At 66.8% G+C, this 13526-nt stretch overlaps 1 protein-coding gene across 1 annotated transcript; it reads left to right on the forward strand.

The window, feature by feature from the left end:
• Positions 1-205: 205 nt before the first annotated feature.
• LOC136846359 (fibroin heavy chain-like) lies at positions 206-4936 on the forward strand. Its single transcript, XM_067117159.1, has 3 exons — positions 206-400; positions 1503-4023; positions 4176-4936. Exons 1-3 carry the CDS (start codon positions 206-208, stop codon positions 4934-4936), a joined length of 3477 nt encoding a protein of 1158 aa, XP_066973260.1.
• Positions 4937-13526: the final 8590 nt, after the last annotated feature.

Raw genomic sequence — 13526 nt, forward strand, 5'->3', positions numbered from 1 at the left:
GAAGTTGCCTGGCCTGGGAGATCGGAAGAGCAGCGGACCGGGCGGCCGAGGCTGAATGCTTGAGTTGCCTGGACAGCAGTTTTTGGGAGCTGCTGGAAGTTGCCTGGCCTGGGAGATCGGAGAAGCAGCAGCCGAACAGCGGCTGCTGAGTTGCTGGTGATCGGACAGCACCAGCAGCTTGGGGAGCTGCTGGAAGTTGCTGAAAATGCTGGCCTGGGAGATCGGAAGAGCAGCCGGACCGGCGGCCGAGGCTGGTGCGCGGACAGCAGCTTGGGGGAGCTGCTGGAAGTTGCCTGGCCTGGGAGATCGGAAGAAACAGCCGGACGGCAGCGCCGCAGCAGGGGGAGTGGACAGCACCTGGCCTGGGAGATCGGAAGAGCAGCCGGACAGCAGCTTAGCAGTTTGGGGAGCTGCTGGAAGTTGCCTGGCCTGGGAGATCGGAAGAAAGCAGACCGGCGCTAGATAGACAACAGTTTGGGGAGCTCTGGAGATTGCCTGGCCTGGACAGCAGCTTTTAGGAGCTGCTGGAAGTTATTGGCCTGGGAGATCGGAAGAAAGCCGGACCGGGGCAGCACAATTTTGGTTGCCTGGCCTTGTTAGATCGGACAGCAGTTTACAGCTGCTGGAAGTTGCCTGGCCTGGGAGATCGGAAGAGCAGCGGACCCTCATGGCGAGGCTGCAGCAGTTTGGGAGCTGCTGAAGTCTGGGAGATCGGACAGCAGGCGGAGGCTGGTTTGGGAGAGCTGCTGGAAGTTGCCTGGCCTGGGAGATCGGAAGAGCAGCCGGACCGGCGGCCGAGGCTGGTGCGCGGACAGCAGTTTGGGGGAGCTGCTGGAAGTTGCCTGGCCTGGGAGATCGGAAGAGCAGCCGGACCGGCGGCCGAGGCTGGTGCGCGGACAGCAGTTTGGGGGAGCTGCTGGAAGTTGCCTGGCCTGGGAGATCGGAAGAGCAGCCGGACCGGCCGGCAGGCTGGTCTGCAGCATGGGGAGCTGCTGGAAGTTGCCTGGCCTGGGAGATCGGAAGAGCAGCCGGACCGGGCGGCGAGGCTGGTCTTGTGGACAGCAGCTTGGGGAGCTGCTGGAAGTTGCCTGGCCTGGGAGATCGGAAGAGCCAGACCCGGCGGCGCTGGAGCCAGAGTTTGGGAGCTGCTGGAAGTTGCCTGGCCTGGGAGATCGGCTGGTGCTGGAGGGTGCAGCCGGACGCTGAGACAGCAGTTGGGGGGAGCTGCTGGAAGTTGCCTGGCCTGGGAGATCGGAAGAGCAGCCGGACCGGCCGGGCCGAGGCTGAAGTGCCTGGCCTGGACAGCAGTTTGGGGAGCTGCTGGCAGTTGCCTGGCCTGGGAGATCGGAAGAGCAGCCGGACTGCTGGAAATTGCCTGGCCTGGGAGATCGGAAGAGCAGACCGGGCTGGTGCTTGCGGACAGCAGTTTGGGAGCTGCTGGAAGTTGCCTGGCCTGGGAGATCGGAAGAGCAACCGAGCAGCCGGACCGGCTGGCGTGACAGCAGTTTAGGGAGGCAGAGGCTGGCCTGGGAGATCGGCGCGACAGCAGTTTGGGACAGCAGCTGCTGGAAGTTGCCTGGCCTGGGAGATCGGAAGAGCAGCCGGACCGGGCAGAGGCTGGTCTTGCGGACAGCAGTTTGGGGGGAGCTGCTGGAAGTTGCCTGGCCTGGGAGATCGGAAGAGCAGCCGGACAGGTGCGCACAGCCGAGGCTGCTGGAGTCTGGCGGACAGCAGCTTGGGGCTGCTGGGGAGCTGCCTGGCCTGGGAGAGATCGGAAGAAACAGCCGGACCGGCGGCAGCGAGGCTGGTGCGCGGACAGCAGCTTGGGGGAGGCTGCTGGAAGTTGCCTGGCCTGGGAGATCGGAAGAGCAGCCGGACCGGCGGCTGGTGCAGGCTGGTCGGAAGAGCGGACAGCAGTTTGGGGAGCTGCTGGAAGTTGCCTGGCCTGGGAGATCGGAAGAGCAGCCGGACCGGCGGCCGAGGCTGGTCTTGCGGACAGCAGCCTGGGGAGCTGCTGGAAGTTGCCTGGCCTGGGAGATCAGAAAGAGCAGCGGACCAGCGGCGAGGCTGGTGCGCGGACAGCAGCTTGGGGAGCTGCTGGAAGTTGCCTGGCCTGGGAGATCGGAAGAGCAGCCGGACCGGCGGCCGAGGCTGGTCTTGGCGGACAGCAGTTTGGGGGAGCTGCTGGAAGTTGCCTGGCCTGGGAGATCGGAAGAGCAGCCGGACCGGCGGCCGAGGCTGGTGCGCGGACAGCAGTTTGGGGGAGCTGCTGGAAGTTGCCTGGCCTGGGAGATCGGAAGAGCAGCCGGACCGGCGGCCGAGGCTGGTGCGCGGACAGCAGTTTGGGAGCTGCTGGAAGTTGCCTGGCCTGGGAGATCGGAAGATCGGAAGAGCAGCCGGACAGCAGCTTGGGGAGCTGCGAGGCTGGCCTGCGGAAGAGCAGCCGGACAGCAGTTTGGGGAGCTGCTGGAAGTTGCCTGGCCTGGGAGATCGGAAGAGCAGCCGGACCGGCGCGCCAGCAGTTTGGGAGCTGCTGGAAGTTGCGCCGGACAGCAGTTTGGGGGAGCTGCTGGAAGTTGCCTGGCCTGGCTGGGAGATCGGAAGAGCAGCTGGAAGTTACGGCCTGGGAGATCGGAAGAGCAGCCGGACCAGGCCGAGGCTGGTGCGCGGACAGCAGTTTGGGGAGCTGCTGGAAGTTGCCTGGCCTGGGAGATCGGAAGAGCAGACCGGACCCTGGTCGAGGCTGGTGCTGGAAGTTGCGGACAGCAGTTTGGGGAGAGCTGACTGGAAGTTGCCTGGCCTGGGAGATCGGAAGAGCAGCCGGACCGGCAGCCGACCGGCCGAGGCTGGTCTTGCGGACAGCAGTTTGGGGAGCTGCTGGAAGTTGCCTGGCCTGGGAGATCGGAAGCGGACAGCCGGACAGCAGCTTGGGGCTGCTGAGGCTGGTGGAAAACGAGATCGGACAGCAGTTTGGGGCTGGGAGCTGCTGGAAGTTGCCTGGCCTGGGAGATCGGAAGAACAGCCGGACCGGCGCCGAGGCTGGTCGCGGACAGCAGCTTGGGGGAGCTGCTGGGAGTTGCCTGGCCTGGGAGATCGGAAGAGCAGCCGGACCGGGCGGCGAGGCTGGTGCGCGGACAGCAGTTTGGGGGAGCTGCTGGAAGTTGCCTGGCCTGGGAGATCGGAAGAGCAGCCGGACCGAGGCTGGCGAGGCTGGTGCTGCGGACAGCAGCTTGGGGGAGCTGCTGGAAGTTGCCTGGCCTAGGAGATCGGAAGAGCAGCCGGACCGGCGGCGAGGCTGGTGCGCTGACAGCAGCTTGGACAGCAGGGGGAGCTGCTGGAAGTTGCCTGGCCTGGGAGATCGGAAGAGCCGGAGCCGGACGAGGCTGGTCTGCGGACAGCAACAGCGCTGGGATTACCCTGGCCTGGGAGATCTGAAGAGCAGCCGGACCGCGGCGAGGCTGGTGCATGAGATCGAAGCGCGACAGCAGCGGAAGAGGGGAGCTGCTGGAAGTTGCCTGGCCTGGGAGATCGGAAGAGCAGCGGACCGGCGGCAGAGCCTGCCTGGAGATCGAAGAGCGACAGCAGCAGGACAGGAGCTGCTGGAAGTTGCCTGGCCTGGGAGATCGGAAGAGCAGCCGACGGCGGCGAGGCTGGTCTTGCGGACAGCAGCTTGGGGGAGCTGCTGGAAGTTGCCTGGCCTGGGAGATCGGAAGAGCAGCCGGACCGCGGCGAGAGCTGGTGCCGGACAGAGCTTGCTGGGAAGAGCAGCGGACAGACAGCAGCTTGGGCTGAGCTGCTGGAAGATGCCGACCGGGGCCTGGGAGATCGGAAGAGCAGCCGGACCGGCCACGCCGAGGCTGAAAATGCGGACAGCAGCTTGGGGGAGCTGCTGGAAGTTGCCTGGCCTGGGAGATCGGAAGAGCAGCCGGACCGCGGCGAGGCTGGTGCGCGGACAGCAGCTTGGGAGCTGCTGGGAAGTTGCCTGGCCTGGGAGATCGGAAGAGCAGCTGGTGCGGACAGCAGGCAGGCGAGGCTGGCCTGGGAGATCGGACAGCAGCTGAAAAGATGGGGACAGCAGCTGCTGGAAGTTGCCTGGCCTGGGAGATCGGAAGAGCAGCCGGACCGGCGGCAGAGGCTGGAAGTTGCTTGACGCCGGACAGCAGCTTGGGGGACAGCAGCTGCTGGAAGTTGCCTGGCCTGGGAGATCGGAAGAGCAGCCGGACGGCGGCCGAGGCTGGTCTGCGGACAGCAGCTTGGGGGAGCTGCTGGAAGTTGCCTGGCCTGGGAGATCGGAAGAGCAGCCGGACCGGCGGCAGAGGCTGGTGTGCGGACAGCAGCTTGGGGGAGCTGCTGGAAGTTGCCTGGCCTGGGAGATCGGAAGAGCAGCCGGACCGGGCGGCCAGAGGCTGGTGGGCGGACAGCAGTTTGGGAGCTGCTGGAAGTTGCCTGGCCAGCTGGGAGATCTGGAAGAGCAGCCTGGGACCGGAAGAAGCGGCCGGACCGAGGCTGGACAGGAGCTTGTGAGTTGCTGGGAAGTTGCTGGCCTGGGAGATCGGAAGAGGCGGACAGCAGCTTGGGAGCTGCTGGAAGTTGCCTGGCCTGGGAGATCGGAAGAGCAGCTGGACCGGGCGGCAGAGGCTGGTCTTGGGACAGCAGCTTGGGGAGCTGCTGGAAGTTGCCTGGCCTGGGAGATCGGAAGAGCAGCCGGACCAGCGGGGGAGGCTGGTCTTGGGAGATCGGACAGCAGCTTGGGGGAGCTGCTTGCCTGTCCTGGAAGTTGCATGGCCTGGGAGATCGGAAGAGCAGCCTGGACCCGGACCGCGGCGAGGCTGGTGCGCGGACAGCAGTTGCTGGGGCTGCTGGAAGTTGCCTGGCCTGGGAGATCGGAAGAGCAGCCGGACCGAGGCAGAGGCTGGTGCGCCTGGACAGCAGTTGACCGGGGAGCTGCTGGAAGTTGCCTGGCCTGGGAGATCGGAAGAGCAGCCGGACCGGCGGCGAGGCTGGTGCTTGGACAGCAGCTTGGGGAGCTGCTGGAAGTTGCCTGGCCTAGGAGATCGGAAGAGCAGCGGACCGGCGGCAGAGGCTGGTCCTGGGGATGCGGACAGCAGCTTGGGGAGCTGCTGGAAGTTGCCTGGCCTGGGAGATCGGAAGAGCAGCCGGACCGGCGGCGAGGCTGGTGCGCGGACAGCAGCTTGGGGGAGCTGCTGGAAGTTGCCTGGCCTGGGAGATCGGAAGAGCAGCCGGACCGGCGGCGAGGCCTGATGGGAGGTCGCGCCGGACAGCAGAGGCTTGGGACAGCTGCTGGAAGTTGCCTGGCCTGGGAGATCGGAAGAGCAGCCGGACCGGCGGAGCAGCTTGGGGGAGCTGCTGTGGGAGATCGGAAGAGCGCCGGACAGCAGCTTGGGGAGCTGCTGGAAGTTGCCTGGCCTGGGAGATCGGAAGAGCGCAGCCGGACCGGGCGAGCAGCTTGGGGGAGCTGGAAGTTGCCTGTCCTAGGAGATCGGAAGCGCTGACAGCAGCAGGGGGTGCACGCTGCTGGAAGTTGCCTGGCCTAGGGAGATCGGAAGAGCAGCCGGACCAGCGGCGAGGCTGGTGCGCCGGACAGCAGCTTGGGGGAGCTGCTGGAAGTTGCCTGGCCTAGGAGATCGGAACAGCCGACCCGGACGGGCGGCAGAGGCTGGTCGCCTAGGACAGCAGCTTGGAGCTGCTGGAAGTTGCCTGGCCTGGGAGATCGGAAGAGCAGCGGACCGGCGCCGAGGCTGGTCTTGCGGACAGCAGCTTGGGGGAGCTGCTGGAAGTTGCCTGGCCTAGGAGATCGGAAGAGCAGCCGGACCGGCGGCAGAGGCTGGTGCGCGGACAGCAGCTTGGGGGAGCTGCTGGAAGTTGCCTGGCCTAGGAGATCGGAAGAGCAGCGGACCGGGCGGCCGAGGCTGGTGAGTGCGGACAGCAGCTTGGGAGCTGCTGGAAGTTGCCTGTCCTGGGAGATCGGAAGAGCAGCCGGACCGGCGGCAGAGGCTGGTGCACGGACAGCAGCTTGGGGGAGCTGCTGGAAGTTGCCTGGCCTGGGAGATCGGAAGAGCAGCCGGACCGCGGCGAGGCTGGTGCACGGACAGCAGCTTGGGGAAGCTGCTGGAAGTTGCCTGGCCTGGGAGATCGGAAGAGCAGCCGACGGCGGCGAGGCTGGAATGCCGGACAGCAGCTTGGGGGCTGCTGGAAGTTGCCTGGCCTGGGAGATCGGAAGAGCAGCCGGACCGCGGCGAGGCTGGTGGCGCGGACAGCAGCTTGGGGAGCTGCTGGAAGTTGCCTGGCCTGGGAGATCGGAAGAGCAGCCGGACCGGGCGCCGAGGCTGGTGCCGGGACAGCAGCTTTGGGGAGCTGCTGGAAGTTGCCTGGCCTGGGAGATCGGAAGAGCAGCCGGACCAGCGGCGAGGCTGGTGCGCGGACAGCAGCTTGGGGGAGCTGCTGGAAGTTGCCTGGCCTGGGAGATCGGAAGAGCAGCCGGACCGGCGGCAGAGGCTGGTGCACGGACAGCAGCTTGGGGGAGTTGCTGGAAGTTGCCTGTCCTGGGAGATCGGAAGAGCAGCCGGACCGGCGGCAGAGGCTGGTGCGGACAGCAGCTTGGGAGCTGCTGGAAGTTGCCTGGCCTGGGAGATCGGAAGAAACAGCCGGACCGCGGCCGAGGCTGGTCGCGGACAGCAGCTTGGGGAGCTGCTGGAAGTTGCCTGGCCTGGGAGATCGGAAGAGCAGCCGACCGGCGGCCGAGGCTGGTGCGGACAGCAGCTTGGGGAGCTGCTGGAAGTTGCCTGGCCTGGGAGATCGGAAGAGCAGCCGGACCGGCGGACAGGAGCTGGTGGCCGCGGACAGCAGCTTGGGGAGCTGCTGGATGTTACCTGGCCTGGGAGATCGGAAGAGCAGCGGACCGGCGGCAGCTGAGGCTGGTGCGCGGACAGCAGCTTGGGGGAGTTGCTGGATGTTGCCTGTCCTGGGAGATCGGAAGAGCAGCCGGACCGGCGGCAGAGGCTGGTGCAACGGACAGCAGCTTGGGGGTTGCTGGAAGTTGCCTGTCCTGGGAGATCGGAAGAGCAGCGGACCGGCGGCAGAGCTGGTGCGCGACAGCAGCTTGGGGAGCTGCTGGAAGTTGCCTGGCCTGGGAGATCGGAAGAGCACAGCGGACCGGCGGCAGGGCTGGTCTTGGGACAGCAGCTTGGGGGAGCTGCTGGAAGTTGCCTGGCCTGGGAGATCGGAAGAGCAGCCGGACCGGCGGCAGAGGCTGGTGTGGGACAGCAGCTTGGGGAGTTGCTGGAAGTTGCCTGGCCTGGGAGATCGGAAGAGCAGCCGGACCGGCGGCAGAGGCTGGTGTGCGGACAGCAGCTTGGGGGAGTTGCTGGAAGTTGCCTGGCCTGGGAGATCGGAAGAGCAGCCGGACCGGCGGCAGAGGCTGGTGCGGACAGCAGCTTGGGGGAGTTGCTGGAAGTTGCCTGTCCTGGGAGATCGGAAGAGCAGCGGACCGGCGGCAGAGGCTGGTGGTCAGCAGCTTGGGGGAGCTGCTGGAAGTTGCCTGGCCTGGGAGATCGGAAGAGCAGAGCAGCTGGACCGGCAGCGGCTGCTGGAAGTTGCGCTGGCCTGGACAGCGGAGTTTGGGAGCTGCTGGAAGTTGCCTGGCCTGGGAGATCGGAAGAGCGGCGGAGGCTGGTGCGCGGACAGCAGTTTGGGGAGCTGCTGGCCGGGAGATCGGAGCAGCTGGGGGAGTTGACAGCAGTGAGCTGCTGGAAAGTTGCCTGGGGACAGCAGTGCCCGGACCAGGGAGTTACCTAGCCTGGGAGATTGGTGCAACAGCAGCTTGCTGCTGGAAGTTGCCTGGCCTGAGAGATCGGAAGAGCAGCCGGACCGGCGGCAGAGGCTGGTGCGGACAGCAGCTTGGGGAGCTGCTGGAAGTTGCCTGGCCTGGGAGATCGGAAGAGCAGCCGGACCGGCGGCAGAGGCTGGTCTTGTGGACAGCAGCTTGGGGGAGCTGCTGGAAGTTGCCTGGCCTGGGAGATCGGAAGAGCAGCGGACCGCGGCCGAGGCTGGTGCGCGGACAGCAGCTTGGGGAGCTGCTGGAAGTTGCCTGTCCTGGGAGATCGGAAGAACAGCCGGACCGCGAGCTGGTGCATGGACAGCAGCTTGGGGGAGCTGCTGGAAGTTGCCTGGCCTGGGAGATCGGAAGAGCAGCCGGAGCAGCTTGGGAGTTGCTGAGGCTGGCCTGGGAGATCGGAAGAGCAGCCGAGACAGAAGTTGCCTGGCCTGGGAGATCGGAAGAGCAGCCGGACCGGCGGCAAGGCTGCTGGACAGCAGCTTGGGGGGAGCTGCTGGAAGTTGCCTGCCTGGAGATCGGAAGAACAGCCGGACCGGCGGACCGGCGCAGCAGAGGCTGGTGCCTAGCGGACAGCAGGACTTGGGAGTTGCTGGAAGTTGCCTGTCCTGGGAGATCGGAAGAGCAGCCGGGACCGGCGGCGACTGGTGCGGGACAGCAGCTTAGGGGAGCTGCTGGAAGTTGCCTGGCCTGGGGAAGAGCAGACAGCAGCAGCTTGGGGAGTTTGCTGGAAGTTGCCTGGCCTGGGAGATCGGAAGAAACAGCGGACCGGCGGCCTGGTGCAGGACAGCAGCTGGAAGTTGCCTGGCCTGGGAGATCGGGAAGCCGGACCGCAGGCTGGACAGCAGAGGCTGGCAGCTTGGGGAGCTGCTGGAAGTTGCCTGGCCTGGGAGATCGGAAGAGCGGCCGGACCGGCGGCCGAGGCTGGTGCACGGACAGCAGCTTGGGGGAGTTGCTGGAAGTTGCCTGTCCTGGGAGATCGGAAGAGCGGCCGGACCGGCGGCCGAGGCTGGTGCACGGACAGCAGCTTGGGGGAGCTGCTGGAAGTTGCCTGGCCTGGGAGATCGGAAGAGCAGCCGGCCGGACCTGGGACAGCAGCTTGGGAGCTGCTGGAAGGCCTGGCCTGGGAGATGCAGCGGACCGGCAGCAGAGGCTGGTCTTGCCGGACAGCAGCTTGGGGGAGCTGCTGGAAGTTGCCTGTCCTGGGAGATCGGAAGAGCAGCTGGACCGGCGGCCGAGGCTGGTGCACGGACAGCAGCTTGGGAGCTGCTGGAAGTTGCCTGGCCTGGGAGATCGGAAGAAGCAGCCGGACCGGGCGGCCGAGGCTGGTGCACGGACAGCAGCTTGGGGAGCTGCTGGAAGTTGCCTGGCCTGGGAGATCGGAAGAGCAGCCGGACCGCGGCGAGGCTGGCTTGGTGCGGACAGCAGCTTGGGGAGCTGCTGGAAGTTGCCTGGCCTGGGAGATCGGAAGAGCAGCGGACCGGCGGCAGAGGCTGGTGCACGGACAGCAGCTTGGGGGAAGTTGCTGGCCTGGGAGATCGGAAGAGCAGCCGGGACGGCGGCGGCGAGGCTGGTCTTGCCGACAGCAGTTGGGAGCTGCTGGAAGTTCGGAAGAGCAGCCGGACAGCGGCGGAGAGGCTGGTCTTGCCTGGGATGTCCTGGGACAGCAGCTTAGGAGCTGCTGGAAGTTGCCTGGCCTGGGAGATCGGAAGAACAGCCGGACCGGGCAGGCTGAGGCTGGGTGCACGGACAGCAGCTTGGGGGGAGCTGCTGGAAGTTGCCTGGCCTGGGAGATCGGAAGAGCAGCCGGACCGGGACAGCGAGGCTGGTGCCTGCCTGGGACAGCAGCTTGGGGGGAGCTGCTGGAAGTTGCCTGGCCTGGGAGATCGGAAGAGCAGCGGACGACCGGCGGCAGAGGCTGGTGCCTGGCGGACAGCAGCTTGGGGAGTTGCTGGGAAGTTGCCTGGCCTGGGAGATCGGAAGAGCGGACCGGACCGGTGCGCGCAGCAGCAGGGAGCTGGTGGAAGTTGCCTGGCCTGGGAGATGGAAGAGCAGCAGCTTGGGGAGCTGCTGGAAGTTGCCTGGCCTGGGAGATCGGAAGAGCAGCCGGACCGGCGGCCGAGGCTGGCGGGACAGCAGCTTGGGGAGCTGCTGGAGTTGCCTGGTCTGGGAGATCGGACAGCAGCTTGGGGAGCTGGGAAGCTGCTGGAAGTTGCCTGGCCTGGGAGATCGGAAGAGACCGGCGGCCGAGGCTGGTGCAGGACAGCAGCTTGGGAGCTGCTGGAAGTTGCCTGGCCTGGGAGATCGAGCAGCGGAAGAGGCTGGCGGACCGGCGGCGGCGAGGCTGGTGCGGACAGCAGCTTGGGGAGCTGCTGGAAGTTGCCTGGCCTGGGAGATCGGAAGAGCAGCCGGACCGGCGGCAGAGGCTGGTGGCCTGGGACATCGGAAGAGCACGGACAGCAGCTTGGGGAGCTGCTGGAAGTTGCCTGGCCTGGGAGATCGGAAGCGGACCGGCCGGACCAGCGCTGGAAGTTGCCTGGCCTGGGAGATCGGAAGAAGCAGCCGGACCGGCGGCCGAGGCTGACAGCAGCTTGGGGAGCTGCTGGAAGTTGCCTGGCCTGGGAGATCGGAAGAGCAGCCGGACCGGCGGCCGAGGCTGGTGCACGGACAGCAGCTTGGGGGAGCTGCTGGAAGTTGCCTGGCCTGGGAGATCGGAAGAGCAGCCGGACCGGCGGCCGAGGCTGGTGCGCGGACAGCAGCTTGGGGGAGCTGCTGGAAGTTGCCTGGCCTGGGAGATCGGAAGAGCAGCCGGACCGGCGGCCGAGGCTGGTGCACGGACAGCAGCTTGGGGAGCTTGCTGGAAGTTGCCTGGCCTGGGAGATCGGAAGAGCAGCCGGACCAGAGCTGCTGGCGGCCTGAGGCTGGTGCCGCGGACAGCAGCAGCAGCTTGCTGCTGGAAGTTGCCTGGCCTGGGAGATCGGAAGAGCAGCCGGACCTGGCGGCGAGGCTGGCTGGTGCACGGACAGCAGCTTGGGGGGGAGCCTGCTGGGAAGTTGCCTGGCCCTGGGAGATCGGAAGAGCAGCCGGACCGGCGGCCGAGGCTGGTGTAACGGACAGCAGCTTGCTGCTGGAAGTTGCCTGGCCTGGGAGATCGGAAGAGCAGCGGACAGCGGCGAGGCTGGTGCTTGCGGACAGCAGCTTGGGGAGCTGCTGGAAGTTGCCTGGCCTGGGAGATCGGAAGAGCAGCGGACCGGCGGCAGAGGCTGGTGCCACGGACAGCAGCTTGGGAGGAGCTGCTGGGAAGTTGCCTGGCCTGGGAGATCGGAAGAAGCAGCCGGACCGGCGGCCGAGGCTGGTGCCGGACAGCAGCTTGGGGGAGCTGCTGGAAGTTGCCTGGCCTGGGAGATCGGAAGAGCAGCGGACCGCGGACGACTGGGAAGTTGCCTGGCAGCCGGACAGCAGCTGAGTGGGGAGGCTGCTGGAAGTTGCCTGGCCTGGGAGATCGGAAGAGCAGCCGGACCAGGCGGCAGAGGCTGGTGCAGGACAGCAGCTGGAAGTTGCCTGTCCTGGAAGAGGCCGACCGGCGGCGAGCTGGTGCTGGAAGTTGCCTGGCCTGGGAGATCGGAAGAGCAGCCGGACCGGCGGCAGAGGCTGGTGCGCGGACAGCAGCTTGGGGGGATCGGAAGAGCGGACCGGCGCCGAGGCTGGTGGCGGACAGCAGCTTGGGAGCTGCTGGAAGTTGCCTGGCCTGGGAGATCGGAAGATCAGCCGGACCGGGCGGCAGAGCAGCAGCTGCTGGAAGTTGCCTGGCCTGGGAGATGGACGGAAGAGCAGCTGGACCGGCGGACAGACAGCAGCTTGGGGAGCTGCTGGAAGTTGCCTGGCCTGGGAGATCGGAAGAGCAGCCGGACCAGCGGCAGAGAGCTGGTGCGCGGACAGCAGCTTGGGGAGCTGCTGGAAGTTGCCTGGCCTGGGAGATCGGAAGAGCAGCCGGACCAGCGCAAGGACAGCAGCTTGGGGGAGCTGGAAGTGTCCTGGGAGATCGGACAGCAGCTGGTGGGACAGCAGCTTGCTGGAAGTTGCCTGGCCTGGGAGATCGGAAGAGCAGCCGGACCGCGGAGGCTGGTGCGGACAGCAGCTTGGGGGAGCTGCTGGAAATTTGCCTGGCCTGGGAGATCGGAAGAGCAGCCAGACCGGGCGGCGAGAGGCTGGTGCACGGACAGCAGCCTGTCCTGGGGGAGCTGCAGCAGCTGGGGAGCTGCTGGAGTTGCCTGGCCTGGGAGATCGGAAGAGCAGCCGGACCGGCGGCGAGGCTGGTGCGCGGACAGCAGCTTGGGGGAGCTGCTGGAAGTTGCCTGGCCTGGGAGATCGGAAGAGCAGCCGGACGGCAGAGGCTGGCAGGACAGCAGCTGGTGGGACAGCGGAGCTTGGGAGTTGCTGGAAGTTGCCTGGCCTGGGAGATCGGAAGAGCGGCAGCTGGACCAGCAGCAGCAGAGGCTGGTGCCTGGCGGACAGCAGCTTGGGGGAGCTGCTGGAAGTTGCCTGGCCTGGGAGATCGGAAGAGCAGCCGGACCAGCCGGCAGAGCTTGGGGAGGCTGGTGCAGATCGGACAGCAGCTTGGGGGAGTTGCTGGAAGTTGCCTGGCCTGGGAGATCGGAAGAGCAGCCGGACCGGGCGGCAGAGGCTGGAAGTTGCCTGGCCTGGACAGCCGGACAGCTGGTGGGGGACAGCTTGCTGGAAGTTGCCTGGCCTGGGAGATCGGAAGAGCGGCGGACCGGCGCCGAGCTGGTGCGACGGACAGCAGCTTGAGCTGCTGGAAGTTGCGGGAGATCGGAAGCAGCTTGGGGGGGGAGCTGCTGGAAGTTGCCTGGCCTGCTGGAGATGGTGAGATCGGAAGAGCAGCCGGATCGGAAGAGCAGCCGGACCAGCGGCAGAGGCTGGTGCACGGACAGCAGCTTGGGGAGCTGCTGGAAGTTGCCTGGCCTGGGAGATCGGAAGAGCAGCCGGACCGCGGCAGAGGCTGGTGCCTGGACAGCAGCTTGGGGAGCTGCTGGAAGTTGCCTGGCCTGGGCTGATCGGAAGAGCAGCCGGACCGGGCCTGGGAGAGGCTGGTGCCGGACCGGCGCTGGACAGCAGCTTGGGGAGCTGCTGGAAGTTGCCTGGCCTGGGAGATCGGAAGAGCAGCCGGACCGGCGGCAGAGGCTGGTGCACGGACAGCAGCTTGGGGAGCTGCTGGAAGTTGCCTGGCCTGGGAGATCGGAAGAGCAGCCGGACCAGCGGCTGGAAGTTGAGGCCAGTCGGAAGAGCGCGGACAGCAGCTTGGGGACAGCAGCTGCTGGAAGTTGCCTGGCCTGGGAGATCGGAAGAGCAGCCGGACCAGCGGCAGAGGCTGGTGCGCGGACAGCAGCTTGGGGGAGCTGCTGGAAGTTGCCTGGCCTGGGAGATCGGAAGAGCAGCCGGACCAGCGGCAGAGGCTGGTGCACGGACAGCAGCTTGGGGGAGTTGCTGGAAGTTGCCTGGCCTGGGAGATCGGAAGAGCAGCCGGACCGGCGGCAGAGGCTGGTGCGCGGACAGCAGCTTGGGGGAGCTGCTGGAAGTTGCCTGGCCTAGGAGATCGGAAGAGCAGCCGGACCAGCGGCAGAGGCTGAGTGCACGGGACAGCAGCTTGGGGAGC

Source organism: Macrobrachium rosenbergii, chromosome 15 (assembly GCF_040412425.1).
Source record: "Macrobrachium rosenbergii isolate ZJJX-2024 chromosome 15, ASM4041242v1, whole genome shotgun sequence".
Taxonomy (NCBI): Eukaryota; Metazoa; Arthropoda; class Malacostraca; order Decapoda; family Palaemonidae; genus Macrobrachium; species Macrobrachium rosenbergii.

Excerpts from the sequence above, each read along its gene's own strand:
- LOC136846359 (XM_067117159.1), top strand. The coding sequence starts at position 206 with ATGCTGGCCTGGGAGATCGGAAGAGCAGCCGGACCGGCGGCCGAGGCT. Across the intron at positions 401-1,502 it reads AGCCGGACAGCAGCTTAGCA|CAGTTTAGGGAGGCAGAGGC; the intron begins GTTTGGGGAGCT and ends CTGGCGTGACAG. Across the intron at positions 4,024-4,175 it reads GCAGCTGGTGCGGACAGCAG|CAGCTGCTGGAAGTTGCCTG; the intron begins GCAGGCGAGGCT and ends CTTGGGGGACAG.